Consider the following 22,251-nt stretch of genomic DNA (forward strand, 5'->3'; position numbering starts at 1 on the left):
AGATGAAACATTAAAACGCACAACCGCATGACAATTTTTGTAAGCACCATCACTTGAAGCAGAAACAGTTAAAAACTCCATAATGAAAGCAGGGAATCTTCTTCTAATCATTAATTCAACTGGCCATATTGTGGTCTTCTCAGTGCAATGCAATTCTCTCTTAGTTTCTCGCAAGCCTCACCTTCTTCTCATCTCCCTCCTGCAGGAGCTGCATGTTGCTACGTCGCTGACTGTCACTTCTTCTGAGGGTGGCACTGCTATGTTCAGGCAGGTCAGGAGGAGGGGACACACTATGGCCCAGAGGGTCAACCCATGTATAAACGTGGTTGGTGACATAGCCGCCTGGAATCCTCCCCACTGAGCGTACAGAAAGGCTCAGCTTTTTATTGCCCTTCAGCACCTGAGGAATGGAAAGGTGAGAATTGATGAAATGATAAAATGATAATTAAACATCTTACTTCACAGAACATATGAAAAATGTGCCAAGTCCAAGAGCAACAAATTCACACAAAGCATAAAAGTTAGTGTGTTTACAGTATCTCATAAAAGTGAGCACAGCCCTACTATTTTGGTAAATATTTTATTATATCTTTTCATGAGGCAACACTGAAGAAATGACACTTTGCTACAATGAAAAGTAGTTAGCTTGTATAAGGGTATATTACAGTCTCCTCAAAATAACCCGACACACAGCCATTAATGTCTATACAGCTGGCAACAAATGTGAGTACAACCCTAAATGAAAATGTCCAAATTACGGCCAATTAGCCATTTTCCCTCCCGAGTGTTATGTGACATCAGAATCGTCTTTGTTTGCCACATATGTCAAAAACACACAAGGAATTTGTGTCCGTTAGTTGGAGCCGCTCTAGTACGACAACAGGCAGTCAACTGACAGAGAATACTTTTGAGACATAAAGACATATTAAAAACAAAAAAAAGGAAAAAAAACAGTCACTGAGCAATAAAAGGTTGCCAGTAATGCCAGTACAATTGTTTTGTATTTTATTTATTTTTTATTTTTTTGGGGGACAATTGTGCAAAAAGCAATTAGAGCAGTTTGAAATAACTAATAGAACCAACAATGCAATGACCATTGTGCAAAGGGGCGCAGAGACTTCAAGAAATGTACGCAGTTTGAAGTGACTAGTAGTGCGATAATCTGGGACAATGTCAATTGTGCAATTATTGCAAATCTACTCAGGCACATGAGTGGCCAGTATTGGTCAACAATAGATATGCAAATAGTGCAGCGTGGCGAGACAACTACAGTGAGTGCACGAGTAATGTATAATTGGCCCGACAGAAATGTGACAGCAATGTTAAACATTTTAATGGTCTTCCATGGTTTCCGCATTGCGCATCCACAGATCACAGATGTGCATGCAGTTCCATTCATACTACGTTTCAGGTTCACGTTATGTATTCCACGCATGCGCATTGGTCCCTGCGGAAGTGAAAAGAAACAGAGCTACTTTTTTTTGTTGTAGTGTGTGGTATAGTTCACGTTAGGAGCTTTGAGTCATCTGGCTATCTTTATATTCCCTTAAATTTGAACTATAAAAATGGGGATACCAGCAGATCTCCTCACACAAGAACAAGGCGAAGCAGGCGTCCATTGTTGTTAATTGCTGTAAATTAGCAGTCAGTGCTTATACTATATGTGTTCAGTCCGCACAGTCACAAAAAAATTAGTATTCGGTCGACTGCAAAGAGCTCTGTGTGGGGTGAATGACAACTGTTATTGTCACAAGGACCAACACGCACCCTGTGGACACGCAGATGCGGAAAGCATGAATAGGCCGTTTGTGTAACAAAGTCTCAGGTGTGAATGCAGAGCAGTCGTGTTAAATTTGATGTCATCGCTGTCACACTCTTTCATACCAGGCACTGGAATTTCAATATGGCCCCTCATGGCAAAGAACTCTTGAAGGATATGAAAAAAAGAATTGTAGCTCTACATAAATATGCCCTACGCTAATTTTAGAAGCTTGCCAATGCTCTAAAACTGAGTTGCAGCAGGGTGGCCAAGACCATGCAGCGGTTTAACAGGACAGGTTCCCCTCAGAACGGTCCTCCCCATAGTCGACCAAATAAGTTGAGTGCACATGTGAAGCATCGTATGGGAGCGTCATGGTCTGGGGCTGCATGAGTACGAGGGAGCTACACTTCACAGAGGGAACCATGAATGCCAACATGTACTGCGACATACTGAGGCAAAGCATGATCCCTCTGACTTCGGAAACTGGGCTGCAGGGCTGTACTCCAACATGATGACAACCCCAAACACACCAAGATGACCACTGCCTGCCAGATGGTAAAGCTGCACCGACTATCCGGACTTCTCTCCAGACTTAAAACCTATTGAGTATCTGTAGGGAAACCCTTCAACGGATGGAGGAGGAGCACAAGGTCTCGAACATCCACCAGTTGTCTGATGTCGTTATGGAAGAGTGGAACCTGTGAAGCTCTGGTGTACGTCATGGCCAAGAGGGTTAAGTCAGTGCTGGAAAATAATGGTGGCAATATAAAATATTGACACTTAAGCCTGCAGCACACAAAGCGACGCTGCCGACAGTAACTGGACAGTTGCGGGGAAAAATACAGTCAGCAACTCTTTGCCGGACACCAAGCGATTGAGCACACCGCATTTACTGAGGCGCTGCAACGGAAAAACTGCAACCCTGTATTGGATTTTGTGGGTCCACATACAATATACCGTTCTGTATTTTTTTTATTGAACCACAATAACATGGCGAGATTGTCAAGGAAGGAGAGGATGGCCACAATGAAGAGGAAATGAGAGAATAATAAGAAAGTGTGAACATTTTGAGAGGCAGTTGGAAACAAATTCGCCCCATTCAGACTGCACCCATGCATTTCAATGACCAAAACTGTACGCTTTGCTCTCCAGCCATAGATACATTTTATTTGATTTACAAGACAACCAGTTTTGTGTTGAATTGTTCGTATATGTACCTGTAGTACAGATATACAATCCAGATTTGATGAAAAATAGAAAATTCATGGTTGTTTATTGAATTATTTTGAGGTGACAGTAAATTTCCACTTTCATATAGGTTTTGCACTACTTTACATTGGACCATACAAGTGTCATTTCTTTAGTGTTGTCCCATGAAACGATATAATCTGTACAAACGCGAGGGGTGTTCTCACTTTTGTAAGATACTGTAATTACGGATTTCAAAGCAGACGAAATGCATTCAGATTCATCAATTAAAATGGTGTCAAATGGAAACATAGACACAGACACGAAGAGTAGTTATTTACAGTAATACATTTTGATACGATGTAAGAAACTGCTGTTGACTGTGGTCCATTGCCTTCTGATGGCTTTTGATATGTGGAGCCCTTAGGCAATTCAATATATTCCCATGTACCTGGACTGCACATAAAATCAGAGCAAATGGGGCAGTTCAGTAAATACCCAGAGGCACCAATATTTCTGGCTGTTGACTTCACCAACTGCAGAGTTGACATCACTATCAGATTTCAAAAGTGCAAAAGGAGTACGCAATAGACGAAAATAAAAAATGGCTATTAAACTTATAGAAACTATTGTGCAGCTTTTCTACGTGCATTGGAACCTGTAAATTGTAGAGCCTGTTGTGGATCAGTTGGTAGAGCGGGTTGTCCAGTGACTGTCGCTGATTCGAATCCCAGGTCTGCATGTCGAAGTGTCCTTGGGCAAGACACTGAATCCTAATTTGCTCCGAGTGGACCTGGCAGTGCCATGCATGACAGGCTTTGTAAAGTGCTTTGGGCACTGTGATGCTGTAGATAAAGCATTATATAAGTGCCGTCGATTTACCGTTTTGCATGAAACCGGCAAATATTTTTGGAGAAAAATACGCTTAGTCGTTCAAAATGTGGCAGTTAAACCATGAAGGGAGTGTGAGCATCTTAAAGCATTGGGTCTTCAATTAAAGGTCCAGGAAAATATCTTAAAGCTGATGTCCAAAAATCATACTATCCTAGTTGTTCCCAAGCCTTTTTTTTTCCTTCCCCGCAGGGGCCCATGTTTTTAGGATAATGAAACTTATGGAGGCTGGTTGAGGAAATAGACTAGTTATCATAATACTGAGAAAATACTGAGTGTATCAGTTCTAATAGCAATGTGAATTTGCACATTGTGAGACGAAGGAGCAGGCACGGTGGCCGACTGGTTAGAGCGTCAGCCTCACAGTTCTGAGGACCTGGGTTCAATCCCTGGCCCCGACTGTGTGGAGTTTGCATGTTCTCCCCGTGCCTGCATGGGTTTTCTCCGGGCACTCCGGTTTCCTCCCACATCCCAAAAACATGCATTAATTGACAACTCTAAATTGGCCGTAGGTGTGACTGTGAGTGCAAATGGTTGTTTGTTTGTATGTGCCCTGCGATTGGCTGGCAACCAGTTCAGGGTGTACCCCGCCTCCTGCCCGATGACAGCTGGGATAGCCTCCAGCACGCCCGTGACCCTAGTGAGGAGAAGTGGCTCAGAACCCCCCCCACAGAAAATACATATTTTGTTGCTCCCCGAAGTATCACAAACTTTTGGTACTGCATTTAGCTAGATTGGCAGTGTGCCTCAGTGAGTGTTTCCATTACAGTTGGAGCTTGTCCACGAGGGACACCAACATGTTTTAGTTTCCTCAACGACTCTTAAGGCAGACAACAAGGGGGCCCATGTGAACCATGTTCTTGAAAATCATGACGAACGAGGTGAACCTGTGGAGAAATCACATTTAAGTTTCACGCACTAGGAAACATTAAGTCTTCACCTAAATGACACTATTGCGAGGCAGAGCCATTATAGACAGTATTTTACATCACTTCCGGTATGAACCTGCACACAGTGACTACTACAGCCCAATCCAAAGCACAGTCTGGTCAAACAGAAAAAAAATACTACCCCAAGGTCTTCTTTACTGAAGCACAATGCAAGCTTTTAAAAAAAATACTCCTCAGTCAGTGTGCAAATGGAGCAGATGCTATTTTGGCATGAGTGACCAGTATTGGTCAACAACAGATATGCAAATAGTGCAGTGTGGTGAAACTACTACAGTGAGTGCACGAGTAACATATAATTGGCCCGACAGAAATTTGACAACAAACTCAAGACAAAAAAGGTTGGAATGTCTGCTAGTTCTAGTTTGCATTGATCGGCTCCTTCTGAGGGAAGGAGCTGGAAGAACTGGTGACCGGGATGTGGAGGGTCCAAGAGGATTTTGGACGCTCTTGTCTTAGTTCTGGCAGCGTGCAACTCCTCAAGGGTGGGTAGGGGGGTACCAACAATCCTTTCAGCAGTTTTGATTGTCCGTTGCAGTCGGAGTTTGTCCTTTTTTGTAGCAGCATGAAACAAGACTGTGATGGAAGAACACAGGACTGATTCGATGTGTAGATTGACTGTGTAGAACTGCCTCAGCAGCTCCTGTGGCAGGCCGCGCTTTCTCAGAAGCCACAGGAAGTACATCCTGTGCTGGGCCTTTTTGAGGACAGAGTTGATGTTGATCGCCCACTTCAGGTCCTGAGAGACTGTAATTCCCAGGAACTTGAAGGTCTCGACAGTAGACACAAGGCAGCTGGACAGCGTGAGGGGCAGCTGTGGCGAAGGATGCCTCCTGAAGTCCACGATCATCTCTACAGTCTTGAGCGTGTTCAGCTCCAGGTTGTGTCGGCCGCACCACAGCTCCAGCCGCTCAATTTCCTGTCGATATGCAGACCCCTCACCGTCCTTGATGAGGCCGATGACAGTGGTCTTTGTCACCTGGGTGCGTTGAGGTGCAGTCGTTCGTGTAGAGAGAAGAGCAGCGGAGAGAGGACACTACCTTGGGCGCCCCAGTGCTGATGCTTCGAGTGGATAAGGTGGCCTCCCCCAGCCTCACGCCCGTCAGGAAGCTATAAATCCACTGTCAGATGGCAGGTGAGACGCTGAGCTGGAGAAGCTCTCTCTCTCTCTCTTGCTCCCCCTTTATACAGTACCGTATTTTCCGCACCATAAGGCGCAACAGATTGTAAGGCGCAGTCTCAATTACGGGGTCTATTTCTGTACTTAAGCCATACATAAGGGGCACCGTATTATTCGGCGCATGCTGAATCATGGTAACGGAAGCAAAACAGTGAGTTTGGTTGAACTTTATTCTACTACGTATATAAAAATACACTCACATTATTTTTTGATCAATCTTTTGTCACAAATCCGTCAAAGTCGTCATCTTCTGAATTGAACAGCTGGGCAATTTCGCCATCAAACATGCCGGGTTCGCTCTCGTATCCGTCGGAGTCAGTCTCGTTGCCGGGTGGCTGTTCAGCAATGATGCCAGCTTTCGCGAAAGCTCGGACAACAGTCAAAGCAGATACCTTAGCCCAGGCATCCACAATCCATTCACATATGGTGGCGTAACTCGCCCTGCGCTGCCTCCCAGTCTTAGTAAAGGTGTGTTCGCCGTCTCTGATCCATCGCTCCTACGCCGCTTGCAACTTCACTTCGAACGCCCTGTTTACACCAATGTCCAGCGGTTGGAGTTCGCTGGCAGTTGCTGCGCCACGGTAGTCCTTGCACGGATGGCGAGATGGCGCCTTTTCATAAAACAAAAGAACCATGGCGGACCTCCTTGAAAGTGTTCGATCTTCATGTCTTGTGCTATCGTTATTGTCTTCAGTCGAATGGTGACTGTAGAGACGCTTCTGTTCTTGTGCTTGATTTTGAATTCTCTCGCGGCTGCTCTATTCCCATTTACAACCAATTAACTGATAGCCTGTAGTTTGAATTGTGCCTCGTAAGCATGTCTCTTCGCTGATGCCATTTTCGGGGGTCCTTAGCCAAACAAATGTTGTTTAGCTGCATATCGGTACTATAGTATAACTACCGGAGGCGTGGCAGAGGTAACCTTACGTACTGCACGTAGCTTTACGTAATGTTCTCTAATTGGTTAATCGCTGCCACGTACGTATTACGTCCCTATGTTGGCGGGAAATGTTCCGACAGTCAAACAAGCGGAGCGCTTCCCAAACTCGCACAACAACATTTTTACAGATTTTGGAACTCAGTGCACACACAAGGCGCACCGGCTTAAAAGGCGCATCATCCATTTTTTTTATAAAATTAAAGGCTTTAAAGGTGTTACAGCAGCAGTTACTGCAGATGAAATGTATGTTAAGGCTGAAAAATGTGAGTTCCACAAGGCGTCCGTTTCTTTTCTGGGGTTCGTGCTGGCTCCAGGCGAAATCAAAATGGACTCTTGCAAAGTTGATGCTGTGACTAATTGGCCCACTTGGTCAGACATTTCCGTAGACTTTGTGACAGGATTACCGGCCTCTAAAGGAAATACCACCGTTCTCAACGTTGTGGACAGGTTTTCTAAGATGGCACACTTCATTGCACTCCCGAAACTCCCCTCAGCTAAAGACTCTGCCGAGTTAATGATACACCACGTATTCAAGTTCGATGGTTTCCCCAAGAATGTGGTGTCTGATAGGGGTCCCCAATTCATTTCACAATTTTGGAAGGAGTTTTGCAATCTCAGAGGTGCTACCGTCAGTCTGTCATCTGGGTTTCACCCTGAAACCAACGGACAAACCGAGAGGCTGAACCAGGACCTGGAGACTGGGCTCCGATGTCTCGCTTCACGGGAGCCGCGATCCTGGTCTCAGAAACTGGTTTGGGTCGAATTCTCTCACAATTTCCTCCCCTCTGCATCCACTGGTCTATCACCTTTTCACGTTGCGCATGGTTACCAACCATTTCTATTTCCTGCCATAGCCCCAGAGTCCATAGTTCCAGCGACATTGACCTTGGTGAGACGCTGCAGGAGGACCTGGGAGCGAGACCGCTAGATGCTGCTGCGCCAGGGACGGTCCTACAAGACCGCAGCTGACCGTAGGAGAACACCGGCCACGAACTACAAAGTGGGTCAGCGAGTTTGGCTCTCCACCAAGCATATTCCACTCCGGGTGGAGTCCAGGAAGCTCACTCCCAGGTTCGTTGGGCCCTTCCCCATAACAAAGATCATCAACCCTGTCACCGTGAAGCTTAGGCTCCCAAGGTCGATCCGGGTCCACCCTGCTTTTCACGTCAGCCTGCTCAAGCCAGCCCGGGAGTCTGGCGCCGGCCGTTAAGGGGGGGACTGTCATACGTGTGTGTTCCATTTTTTGTCTTCATACACACCTGCTCCTGAGAGCATCTTCACCACCTGTGCCTCGTTCACCCTAATTACCCCTTGCATTTAACCTCGTGTCTCGTTCTTTCTCGTCGTAGTTTGTTGTACCTTGTCGTCGCGTTCTAGCATTCCTTGTTTCCACGTCAAAGACTCACAGTAAGACTAGACCCTGTTCTGATTATCGACCTCGCCTTTTTGCCTCACATTTTTGGATACTGTTGCCTTTTTTGGATTGCCTGCCTGTGTACCGACCTCTGACCGTATATTAAACCTCTCTTTTTGAAACTGTCCATTTGGTTTGGAGTCGTGCATTTTTGGGTCCTATCCTCTGTTCCGTTCATGACAAGAATGGGAGATCGTATGCCTTTTGTGCTAGAACAGTTCTGCTGTGTAACAGTGTGTAACGGGGGAGTTTGAAATGGTCCCTCTCTTTAATTTATTTTTTCTATCCATCCATCCATTCTCCATACTGCTTTTCCTGTTCAGGGTCGCAGGGTGCTGGAGCCTACCCCATCTGAATTCGGGCAAAAGGCGGATTACACCCTGAATGGGTCGCCAGTCAGTCACAGGGCACATATAGACATTGACAACCACTCGTACTCACATTCACACCGCCACTGACTGGGAAGTGAACCCAGACGGCCTGCACCGAAGTCAGGTGAATGAAGACACCATCAGTAACTTAATTTCCATCCATCCATCCATTTTCTGTATCACTAATGGCAGCTATCTTCGGGCGGGAGGCGGGGTACACCCTGAACTGGTCGTCAGCCAATCGCAGAGTAACTTAATTTATTTATTATTTTTCTTAAATATTCTGATGTTTATTGAAAATGCAGTAGGACAGAAAAGGGTTTTATGGGACAGACAGAGGGACAGAAGGTACAAGGGAAATAGGGGTGCCAAGCACAGCAGAATGCTTCTTCTCCTGTCCTTATCCTGTTCTATCTTGTCCTGTCCTTCCCTCACAGGGTGTAACACTACAGCCCCATACAACACTCATATATAATGTTTCATTGTTGTAGCTATGTAATAATTTACTTTTCTCATCCTGATTACAATTAGTGCTTTGTCTTTTGTCTTCGTTTCTCTGTCCCCTCTAGAAACTTTGTTATGTTTGACTGATCGATTCTGATTCTCAATAACCATCAATTATAATACTAAGAAACCACAGCGGCAGCATATAAACACCACTGTGACACAGTAAAACTGTTCCGGCATAAAAGGGATACAGACCCTGCATTCTGCTTGACCTAACAGTCGAACAGGACAAAAAAAAAAAAAAATAAATACATAAATCATTTTAAAAAAGGACAACCGGTTGCGGGAACGAGCATGTGAGAAGGCGCTTAGAGCGCGTAAAGTAGTATCCCCCATGAACATTGCGCCGGTAGCACCTCGCCTGCCTTCTGAACCTCTGACCTCGTCCTCGTCACCTCCCACTGCAGCAGATGAACCCATGGAACTCAGCAACACCAGGTTGGACCCTCAACGCCGTGTCACCCAGCGACATTTATTGTGGTAAATCTACCCATTTCATTTCCACATGCCCCTTGAGACCCAAAAGACCAGGCTCACCACGACATGATAATTGTATCTTGTGTCAGGAGCACCTCTCCCTTCCAGCTGTCTCTTAACCTTTCCCGCCCTGAGAAAAAGGTGATGGAATATTATATCCGTGACTCCCTGGCTTCTGGACTCATTCGGCCTTCTTCCTCTCCGTGGGGGCCAGGTTTTTCTTCGTTGAAAAAAAAGACACCACTCCTTGCCCCTGCATCGACTACCGAGGAGTCAATGACATCACTGTGGAAAACAAATCTCCACTACCCCTCATTTTGAACCCCTCTGTGACACCCAGATTGTTACCAAGTTGGACCTCCGCAATACCTATAATCTTATCCATATCAGAGAAGGAGACAAATGGAAAACCGCTCTCAATACCCCCCTCGGAGACTTCGAATACCTGGTCATGCCATTCGGATTAACCAACGTCTTCCAAACACTCATTAATGACGTCCTCCGTGACATGCTGAACCAGTTTGTTTTTGTCTACTTATACGAAATTTTCATTTTCTCCTGCTCCCCCGAAGAACACTGCAGTCATGTCCGCCAAGGCCTCCAGCGCCTCCTTGAGAACCGCCTGAATGTCAAACCGGAAAAATGTGAATTCCACCTCTCCTCCGTACACTTCCTAGGCTATATCATTGCTAAAGGTCAATTACAACCAGACCCAGCCAATTAGTTGAATTTAAATGGCTCTAAATTGACCATATGCGACCATGTGAGTGTGAATTGCTGTCTATCTTTATAACAGCAAACATGCAGAGGATAAGATGTACAAAAAAATAGATGGATTGATGATTTATCTACTCGTGGAAGTATACTTCATGTGTTTAATACCATGACTCATGCAAGGTGACTTAGAAGTGAGTTGTGAGCAAAAGGAATAGAAAAGAAGAAGAAAAATTGAGTCGATGGGCAAAAGGAGTCATAAACTGGTCCTGCCTATGAAGAAAGACATGGTACAGTAATCTCAATGTGTAATCCCTGGAGCAAAATTGATGCTTGTGACTATGAGATGATGAAACCCATCCCCTCTTGCAAAGCAAAACATTGAGCACAGAGGAAATATCAAAACAACATATTCTCAATGACAAACTGCTTTTAGATAAATTAATACAAAAAACTAAATTAAAAAAAAAAAAAACTTTCAAACGGAACCAGAGAATTTATTCTTTACACAAAAGCTTATCGCTCAAAGCTGGGCTATGGAAACCCGGCAAGTGCATCACTTATAGAAATCCATGGTCATCTATTAAAGGAGGCGGCACGGTGGACGACTGGTTAGAGCGTCAGCCTCACAGTTCTGAGGACTGGGGTTCAATCCCCAGCCCTGCCTGTGTAGAGTTTGCATGTTCTCCCCGTGGGATAGGCTCCAGCACGCCCGCGACCCTAGTGAGGAGAAGCGGCTCAGAAAATGGATGGAAGGATATATTATTTGAGGTTTAAAATTGCATTGATTCATGAAATATACACTGAGTGTTTCTCCTCCTCTCAATGGACTAGCTCAAATCAAACGTTCAAGAACAAAACAGAACAAAAATTTCATTGTCAAGTTATAATGCAATGTTAAATTTCAATAATTTAATTAATGCTAATGGCTGACACATTTTTTAATCCTATGTCTTTTTCTCAGATACATGGATGATGGTGCACACTATATTACTTTCTGGACACAGGTAACTTGTAATAAAGGGCCTTATTTACTAAAGGTTTGCGCATGCATTGTTGGAGAAGTATACGCAAAGAGATTTTAGAGAGAAATATAATTTAGCATGTGCAATGTGATTTATCAATCCTGAGATGAATTGCAGTGGCTGATTTTGCATCTTTGAATAACGTGTCTGAATGGCAGGTGTTAACCAGCAAACAAAGTGGTGCCAGCATAGCGCAAGCAAAATGAGGGGGGGGGGAGAACTTTTCTACTCGTGTATATGTTTTTTTTAAATGCAACAAACAAAAATTATCGCAACATATCGTCTACTCAGCAATGCCATTTTGTAACTTCTTCATGATCTAAGGGCTGACTTGGAGCCAGTCAAAAAAGGAGTTATGCCATATCACCGATGACAAAACTCCTTTCAACTCTGCATTTCCTTATGTGTTTTCAGTGCACTCGGACTATTGGTACTGGCCTCTCCCAGCGCAGGCTTCCAGGTGTGTTGTCCCAAGTTTGAAATGTAATGTTATACAGGATAGGTACTTGGAAAGAGTCAAATCAAGCAAATCATGCCTTCCATGTGATTGCTGACATCTCCAAAATTATCAGAGTGATCAATTTATTCTATTGTTCATCAATCACACTTCCAATTCCATCACTTCAAACTTAATTTTGTGCTTGCGGAACTCTCCCAAATGTTCTAGGGTGAATTACCATCAGCACTACCTTAAGTGCAAAACCTTCTTTTAACTACGGCAGTCTCCACAACATTTACACCTGCTGCCAACAGCCCACACAATCTTTTGGAGTGAGTGAACATGTAATTTAGCACCTGCTATTTGGGAGCTTAGTAAAAGATTGCAATCTTAGTAAATAACACACACCACACCCACCAACAGCGTTCGCAGTCTAGCACCCGCTAGTTGGGATTTGGGACAGTAACAAATTATTTGTACATCGTTACATTACAAGACTGCATTTAATTCAAAATTAATGGTATATTGCAACTTGAGTCATATTTATGGACTATGCATGAAAGCAGAAAAGTCTATTGTGTTCTGTTGTCAGTTCAAAAGCACATTTATATAATTTAAAAAGAATCAAGTAAAAACAATAAAAATGACAGCACATTTTATTTGGAGGAGAGATGGAAAAGAGTCCATTTGTTAAAAGCATTTATTTTGAGTGTCTGTCAAATGTATTAGGAGCACAAGTTGAAACTGTTCATTGCCTATTGTGCAAAAAACTTGCACTGGCCTAATACGTAGTTATGAACCCATAGTGCACTTACCAAATCAAGTGCATTCAAGCTTGCCATCAACACACACCTACACACGCACACACACACAGACACACACACACACATGCATGCACACACACACACACACACACTGTAAACATGAAGGTGAGATTTTTTTAGGAATCCCTACTTATGGGAATGAGTACTTTCACAACAACAACAAAAATTCTAAATCACATGGAAAATTGTCTACACTGATAGAGAGTAGGAAAGAAGCATTCAGATGATCAAACCCCATTTAAATATTTTTGTCCTAGTGTGTGAGTTTCACACACACACCATATTCTATTATTGATACTTTCACAAATTTAAAGTTACTCACCAGCGGAGTAGCTGTGATCTATGGCGCATGGAGCCGACGCCACAGGGGGAACCTGTCACATACGTGGTTAGGGCGAGGGCGAGTAACGCAAGGCAAGAACATGGTGGACCCAATTGCAGGGAAGCAGGGAGGCAAGGCAGGAGTGCGGGAGTCTCAAAATAATATTTAATCTTCAAAAAGGGCAAACAAGGATATTGGATAAAGCAAAACGAAACAAAGTCCCACAACAGATAACAACCAAACGAAAGTAACAAAGAAACACTTGAATATCTAAAACTCGAAACAAACTATGACCTGTGAGTAAGACGTGGAACAGATAGGGACAATGACATGTGACAACGACAACTGGCGACTATGACATGGCAAAGACGTGACAACGACAATGAACCGACAAGAACTGAAAGAAACCAGGGAACTAAATACAAACAGATAGACGAGACAACGAGGAACACCTAGACAAGACATGAGTGGCTGGAGAGAGCTGATTGGTCGACACAAAGCAGACGAGAACAGGTGGACACAACAACTTAATGAGCAGAAGACAACATGGAACACAGGAAAACATGGAACAAAACTAAACACAACCCAAACCAAAACACAGACCATGACAGAACCAAACCGAAAGTGCAGGTCAAGCTCCGGAAGAGAGGATTCCGAAAGGCCTCTCCCGTCGATTCACCTCGCAAATCTACGCTCACTACCCAACAAAATGGACAAGATTCATCGACTCACAAAGACCAGTAAAGACTGGACGTTCCGGCGCCCTGTGCTTCACAGAGACGTGGCTATGTAAACGCATTGGACCTCTGACTTCTGCATTAACCATTCATGAACAGGATGTGACATTCATCGTCAAACTACAAAAACAAAATTAAAATCAACAAAATGGCACGCCCAGACCTTGTGGCTCCATCCTGCCTCAGAGTCTGCGCGGACCAGCAAGCTCCAGTCTTCACACAGCTCTTCAATAGATCTCTGGAACTGTGTGCAGTACCTTCCTGTTTGAAACGCTCTACCATTATCCCAGTACTCAAGAAACCTGCAATGACGGGTCTGAATGACTACAGGCCTGTCGCCCTGACATCTGTGGTCATTGAAATCCTTTGAACGCATCGTGCTGGACCACCTCAAGAGCGTCACACGACCTCTGCTTTAGCCCCTGCAGTCAACATGGGACTGCACTTCATCCTAGAACACCTCGACGGTGTGGGGACCTATGTAAGGATCCTGTTCGTGGACTTCAACTCTGTGTTCAACACCATCATAACCGAACTCCTCTCCTCCAAGATTCTCCATCTCAGGGTCTCGCCTGCCATCTGCCGGTGGATTTATAGCTTTCTGACGGGCAAGACACTGCAGGTGTGGTTGGGTGACACCACCTCATCTACACCTACACCTTATCTACACGCACTATTAGTAACGTGCCCCCCCCCCCCCCCAAGGATGGGTCCTCTCTCTCTGCTACTCTTTTTCCTCTCTCTCTGCTACTCTTTTCTCTCTAGACGAACGACTGCACCTTAATACACCCGGCTGTCAAACTCCTGAAGTTTGCAGACGACAGCACAGTCATCGACCTCATCAAATACGGTGACGAGTCTGCGCATCGACAGGAAGTGGAGCGGCTGGAGCTTTGGTGCGGCCGACATAACCTGGAGCTGAACACGCTCAAGACTGTAGAGATGATCGTGGACTTCAGTAAGCATCCTTCGTCACAGCTGCGGCACATTCTGTCCAACTGCCCTGTGTCAACCATTGAAACCTTCAAGTTCCTGGGAATCACAGTCTCTCGGGCCACAAAAAAGGACAAACCCCGACTGCAACGGACAGAAAAAAATCATCGGTACCCCTCTTACCTATCCTAGAGGACTTGCATGCTGCCAGAACTAAGACAAGATCATGCAAAATCCTCTTGGACCCTGCACACCCTGGTAACCACATCTTCCAGCTCCTTGCCTCAGGTAGGCGCAATTGAACAATGCAAAGTAAAACTAGCAGACATTCCAACAGCTTCTTCCTTCTTGCCATTAAATTGCTAGAGGCTAAGAGGCTAAGTGACCGCTGTAGTGTTTTTATGTCTCAAAAGTATTTTTTGTCCAAATGGGTGTCTATTGTTGCACTAGAGCAGCTCCAACTACTGGACACAAATCCCTTGTGTGTTTTTGACATATTTGGCAAATAAAATAGGATTCTGATTCTGACAACATTCATGTGTATAAAGAAGAAATGTTGGCTTTTGGATGCAGCCTGGAAATCTATTTGAATTCCTAACACATTGAAATTGCTGCACAAAATTTGGAGTTCATATTTGACTATAACAATGTTTAAGCAGCAACAGCTGAAGATACATGGTATATGGTTTTCCACTGACAAAGCACTGTATATGAATATTTCTTTACTCTTGCATTAGCTGCTTCACACTTCAAATCAATAGGAAAACATAAAATGTGGCTTTGAAAAAATATGTTTTTTACTTTATTTTATTTAATTTGTTTAAGTATGTTGAAGTGATGGGAAGCTTGGCAACATGCCCAGAGCCAATGACAATATCCTTGACCTTTTATCAACTTTAACATGAAAATCCCCCATCGAGCCATTTCCATGTCTCCTGGGCTGTCACATGTATTGTTTAAATTACTTTGTCAAGTGAGAGCAAACCCAAACAAACAATGAAACAAAGCATTTGTATTTCCAAACTGCATTGTGGTAGGGTTTGGGTTAAGATTTGCATTGTGGTATTCCAGTTGCAACAGCCAATAGTAAATAGTGTCAGACCAACTGAACTGTCGTACAGACATTTGTTTGCTTGCTGGAGGCAAGTGGATCTGTCAGCGGTGCAAATAGAGCTATTGATGTTTTACAATAATGGTCAATTTTCACTTTCCAATCCACCTATCAGCAGTGTGTGCCTTTAGGAGGGAGGGCAAAGTTTGTGACTGCAATACATGAACAAAAAGAAAAGAATAAATCCAAGAGTCCTTTGCAGTCATTTCAACAGCAGCTTAGTCTGACAGTCTGATGTGTAGCAATACAATGATACAATGATAGTTGCAGCTTTAGCTTATGTATTTGGAGAATATCCATCCATCCATTTTCTATACCTTGCTTGCTATCTTTAGAGTTATGGGTAACTGGAGCCTGCTGAGCTGGCTTTGGGGAAGGCGGTATGCCCTGGAATGGTCGCTAGCCAATTGCAGTATTTAAAGCATACCTTTTACTTAGAGAATATGATTTCAAAGCCATTTGGTTGAGCAAACACTGACTTCTGCAAATGGGCCTGCCAGTAAGAACATACCAAGCATAGCTGAGTTGTTATAAACAAGGGTTAAACTATTCATTCATTCATTCATTTTCCGTATCGCTTCTCCTCACTAGGGTCGCAGGCGTTCTGGAGCCTATCCCAGCTATCTTCGGACGAGAGGCGGGGTACACCCTGAACTGGTCGCTAGCCAACCGCAGGGCACATATAAACAAACAACCATTCACACTCATATTCACACCTAGCCACATGTAAAACAATGCTTTAGTTATTGTATACAATAGGACTTGGCTGTGGTCCATCACATGCACTGCGTATACTGTATTTGTAGTTTATTTGTGTCCACCTATTCATTACAATTATTCCATTATTTTGCTTTGTTAGTTCAAGAAAAGTGGCACGGTGGCCAACTGCTTAGAGCGTCAGCCTCACATTTCTGAGAACCCGGGTTCAATCCCTGGCCCCGCCTGTGTGGAGTTTGCATGTTCTCCCCGTGCCTGCGTGGGGTTTCTCCGGGCACTCTGGTTTCCTCACACATGCCAAAAACATGCATTAATTGGAGACTCTAAATTGCCCGTAGGTGTGACTGTGAGTGCGAATGGTTGTGGTGGTTTGTATGTGCCCTGCGATTGGCTGGCAACCAGTTCGGGGTGTACCCCGCCTCCTGCCCGATGATAGCTGGGATAGGGTCCAGTACGCCCGCGACCCTAGTGAGGAAAAGCGGCTCAGAAAATGGATGGATGGATAGTTCAAGAAACCCATTTATTTTACAGTAAGTATAATCTGACACCAGATGGCCATGACAGCATGTTCTTTCTAATCCTGTATGAGTCCGAATTTTTGTTCAGTGTAAATGAATAGGCATGGTACTGATTGATCCTTTATAATTCTGACAGTTTAGTGGCATTTATTGTTGATTAATCATGTCATCAATTGAGTCATAATAGAGTGAATTTTGGAGATTTAGTTTTTTTGTCCGAACAAAAAGACATCAGCTAAAGCGTACACCACATCCAGGGAGACATGCACTATGGCAGTGGTTCTCAACTGTTGTCACCCTGGGACCCACATTTTGGCATTATTACAATTGTTTTATATAAATTAAAAACACCAAGAAAGTGTTTTCTTAAATTAAAAAAAAACACACATTTACAGTATATTACAGTTTTAAAGCCAGTTTAAATTAGTTTGATGTACCGCCAAAATTATATTGGTAGCCATAACATCCGCTAACCAGAGGCTGAGCTGCACTGTATTTGTTTACAGAGTAAGGTGGTAGGAAGATGGCGAGCCACTTCCTGTTGCTTACCGACTATATTCTGTGTGGGAACTTAGTCCACCTCTGCACTGCACCGGGAAAATCAAAATATGAATATATGTAATTCTTTAAAAGCTGCCCGCGACCCACTCAAAATGGGTCCGTAACCCATTTTTGGGTTACGGACTCACCAGTTCAGCACGTACCTACAGTACCTAAGTAAACGTGTTTTCTGTTATTTGGATGTCTTGTCATCTGCCACCATGCCCGTGGTGTTGTGAGGCAGGGGCGAACCAAGCCCATTGCCAGTAGAATGGCCACTTCCTCATTCTTTACAACCTGACTGTTTATTATCAGTATAGCGTGCAATTGGCCATCAAATTATGCCCACAACTCGAAAAAAATAAATATACCCTGACGTGTAATGTGTTTTGTGTTATTTGGGGTATCTGTCTTGTCATCTGCCACGACTAGAGTTGCGATGCGAGCCAGCGGCCGGATGGGATCCGAACCAGATGATATCCGCTGCCCCGTGGCACATTAGCCCGAATGCGCTTCGAGAAGGTAAAACAGCATTATGGCCGTCATCCTCACAATTGCCCAACCGCACTTCGAGGGAGCGAGGAAGGAGGAAATGCATCCACAGGGACCGCTTCGCGCCGCGCGCTGTTGCTGCCTTTAGGCGGCCACAAAAGCATGTTGTCCCACTGAATTTCAATGGAGGCAAAATTCTCCGTCGCTGGAAATTCCGCTTATGAGCTATGAGAGACGCTGAAAGCAGCTGAAAGGTCCAGGGAGGAGGGATTTTCAGAGCTCTCAGCGACACGCCCATAGCGTGTGGAAGCTGAAAGAATGTCTCAATTCTTGACCATTTTGAAGCCTGATTTTACATAGCTTGCGCTTTTGTTCCCCATTCAATTATTGTCCAACTTGTCAACAAGAGTCTTTTCTCTTATGTGTCAAATGTACAATATATTTTTGCTCATTTTGTGGGGTCTTTAAAGCAAGACATTTTACTAACAAATACTTCTATGGAGGGAGATGCGGCAGCCAAAACTTTCCTGTTCAATAGATAGTTTTCAAATAATCAAATTCGATTTTTCATTAGCTGAACTATGGCATGTCATTATTTCTGAATAGTACAGGGAGTAAGGATTCAATTCTGATTCTGAAATCATTCGTTACTGTCAACACGAATAACGAATCAGGATTTAGAGGGCGAGTCCGAGGCCTACGACCTACCTAGCTACCTACCTACCTAAAACAACACTTTTTTTTACCTGCTAAAGTATATTTTCATGATACTACAGCACAACTAGCAAGACAGGAATAGTTTTACAACTCTATTTGTCGAGTAGAATGTTTTGCCAGATGTTTGAGCATACACATGCATTGGTTGGATGTTAAGAAGCTGTTTGGACCCCAAATTAAGTAAATACTTGGAAGGATTAATGAGTAATTGACAAGACCGCCAACACTCAGACTTAATGGAGTCAAGTCATCAATCACAGGGATTAGCTAGAGAAAAACATCCAGAATACTCATTTTCTCTAATCCTCAAATTCTCCCAATCCATCTATCCCTCTGTTTCTCTCATTAATTTGAATTAATGCGCTGGAACACCTGAACAGACACACATAGCACACAAGCAAGATAATATGAGCAAATTCAAATTGAGTCATGAATAGATCCTTTCCTTTCTTCACATTAAAGAAATGTAATGAGACATACTGTAGTTTTGCAACACCCTTGTGTACGAATATGGGTGGTGAGCATTGTAAAAATGTGGGGTGATGTTCTATAAATATATATTTATAAATATTGCTGATATGGTTTTACTTAGTACTGCAGTAAACCACATAAATGACAGTGTCCTCAACCCCAACACTGAACTAAGTAAAATTGTTCAAACAGAAAAAAAAAAACTGTAATCTTATTTGCTGACGGGGCAATAGCTTAATCTACCCTCAACTTGTTATAGTGCACTAGCTCATTAATCAAACTGGTCTCCTATTGTGTCCCTACTCCCTCTATTGAACGGCATATCCCTCAGCAGTTGTGATTTACAATACCACCTCCAGATGCCAGAAATGTTTCACTGTCATTTACACTGCCTGGAAGTAGTTGAGGAAAAATAGAACATAGACAACATAGAAAAATTTACATCTCAGTCTGTGTTTAATGGCCCTTTGCATACTTATGTTACATAAACATCTGTTTCGTATTGTGAAACTTGGAATAGGCCTAACTTGTAGACCCATTCATATTTTAGAAACAATTCCATGGATAGTCTTCAATTTTCTTCCATTCGAGAGATACTATGGAAGATTTTGAGCATAAAATATTCTCGTCCTGTATCTTTGAGCGTGATATCGAATTGAAAAAAATATAGACTGACATTGTTTAGTGTTTACTTCCAAATGTAACCTGGAAGCATGATTAACTAGGATGTTACCAGAGGTTGTTAAATCTGTTAAGATAGTGTTGACTCACCCCTTATTACCCGCTGAATGTACTGTTAACTCAATGAGTTGTGTGTGTCCTATACTACGGCTCCCTATAAGGAGATGTTATAATTATGACATCCGCATGATACCTCAGACATTTTTCCAATGACTTCAATAGGAAGTCTGAATACAAAGTGGCTGCAAACAAATGAGTACTTTTAATGGATTATTGTAAGCAATAGAAACAGATGCCAATGGCAATTAACTGCAGGTTTCACACAATTACATTAACATCCATAATATTCATTCACAGAGACTGTAAAGGCCGGATTTTAACACTGGTCCTCAGAACTGTGAGGCAGATGTGTTAACCAGTAACCACCGTGCCTCCTTGAGTAAATGTAACAGAGTAAATGTAGATCGTTACTACATACAGATCGTACTATACAGTACTTACAAATTTGTGTGTGCGAGGTTCGAAAGGCAGCTGAGCCTTAAAATGTGTGGTATCTGGTATGGGAGGAACCTTTCATTGCTGAGAGGTGTGTTCATTAGTTTTTCATCAATGTCAGGGGAGAAGGCCAATACCCATACTTTGGTTTATGACTTGGCGAGTCACTTTCTAGATATTCTCACAAGCTTTGAATATGAATGCACCACAGTTGTCTTTTTTTAGGGTCATTCAGAATAAGAATCAAAATCTTCTTATTTGCCAAGTATGTCAAAAACACACAAGGAATTTATCTCCAGTAGTTGGAGCCACTCTAGTACGACAACAGACAGCCACTTTGACAAAAAATACTATTACGATATAAAACACACTATGGAGAGTCATTGAGCAATGAAAGGTTACCAATAATGTGGTAATGCTGATACAATGACAATTGTGCAAATGATTCAACGTCCTCAAGCAATTTAGAGGAGTTTGAAGTGACTAGAAGTGCAATAATCTGGTACAGTGACAATTGACAATTGTGCAAATGGTGCAGAGTCTTCAAGAAATTTAAGCAGTTTAAAGTGACTAGTAGTGCAATAATCTGGAACAGTGGGAATTGTGCAAACGGTGTAGATAGTTTTCAAGCACATGAGTGGCCAGTATTAGTCAACAACAGATATGCAAATTATACACAGTGACGAGACTAATATAGTGAGTGCAAATATAATGTAGTAGTGTCTCAACAGAGATGTGCAAAATTGGCAGCATGTTATAATGGAATTGTAAATCAACTGTTTAAGTGGTTGATGGCGAGAGGGAAGAAGAGCTGTTGGAATGTCTGCTGGTTTTGATTTGCATTGTTCGATAGCAGCTACCTGTTGGAAGGAGCTGGAAGAGGTGGTGACCAGCATGTGGAGGGTCCAAGAGGACTTTGCATGCTCTTAGTTCCGACAGCGTGCAAGTCTTCAAGAGTGGGTTACCGACGATTGTTTCGGCTGTCCTGACTGTCTGTTGCAGTCAGAGTTTTTTCCTTTTTCGTAGCAGTACTAAACCAGACTGTAATGGATGAATACAGGACTGATTCAATGACTGCTGTGTAGAACTGCCTCAACAGCATCAGTGGCAGACCTTGCTTTCTCAGAAGCCGCAGCAAGTACATCCTCTGCTGGGCCTTTTTGAGGATGGAGCTGATATTGGTCTTCCACTTCAGGTCCTATAGTTTCCAGGAACTTAAAGGTCTCCACGATTGACACAGGGTAGTTGGACAGCGTGAGGGCCAGCTGTGGCAAAGAATGTTTCCTGAAATCCACAATCATCTGGACAGTCTTGAGCGTGTTCAGCTCCAGGTTGTCTTGCTTGCTCCAAAGCTCCAGCCACTCCACTTCCTGTCGATTTCCAGACTCATCACCATCTCTGATGAGGTCGATGAGTGTGGTGTCTTCTGCAAACTTCCGGAGTTTGACAGCCAGGTGCATTGAGGTGCAGTCGTTCGTGTAAAGAGAAAAGAGCAGCAGCGAGAGAGGACGCATCCTTGGGGGGCCCCGGTGCTGATAGTGCGTGTGGATGAGGTGGTGTCCCCCAGCCTCACCTGCAGTGTCCTGCCCGTCAGAAAGCTGTAAATCCACCAGCAGATGGCAGGCGAGATGCTGAGCTGGTCAAGCTTGGAAGAGAGGAGTTTGGGAATGATGGTGTTGAATGCAGAGCTGAAGTCTACAAACAGGAACCCCGTGTAGGTCCCTTATCCGTCGAGGTGTCCACAGACCTGTTCGCTTGATGGGCAAACTGCAGAGGGTCCAGCAGGGGTACTGTGACGCTCTTGAGGTGGTCCAGCACTCAACGTTCAAAGGACCTCA

General features: G+C 43.7%; 1 protein-coding gene across 4 annotated transcripts in view; it reads right to left on the reverse strand.

The window, feature by feature from the left end:
* The window catches only part of whrna (whirlin a), a 203,115-nt gene that overhangs the window by 103,701 nt on the left and 77,163 nt on the right, over positions 1-22,251 (reverse strand). For 3 of the 4 annotated variants that reach the window (XM_061698025.1, XM_061698024.1, XM_061698027.1), the window contains exon 2: positions 182-400. The exons of the other annotated variant lie outside the window; for it this stretch is intronic. In XM_061698025.1, coding sequence (XP_061554009.1) covers positions 182-400 — 219 coding nt within the window. The remainder of the gene's footprint in view (positions 1-181; positions 401-22,251) is intronic. 4 annotated transcript variants of the gene reach the window in all.

The sequence above is a fragment of the Phycodurus eques genome, chromosome 15, assembly GCF_024500275.1.
Source record: "Phycodurus eques isolate BA_2022a chromosome 15, UOR_Pequ_1.1, whole genome shotgun sequence".
Lineage (NCBI taxonomy): Eukaryota > Metazoa > Chordata > Actinopteri > Syngnathiformes > Syngnathidae > Phycodurus > Phycodurus eques.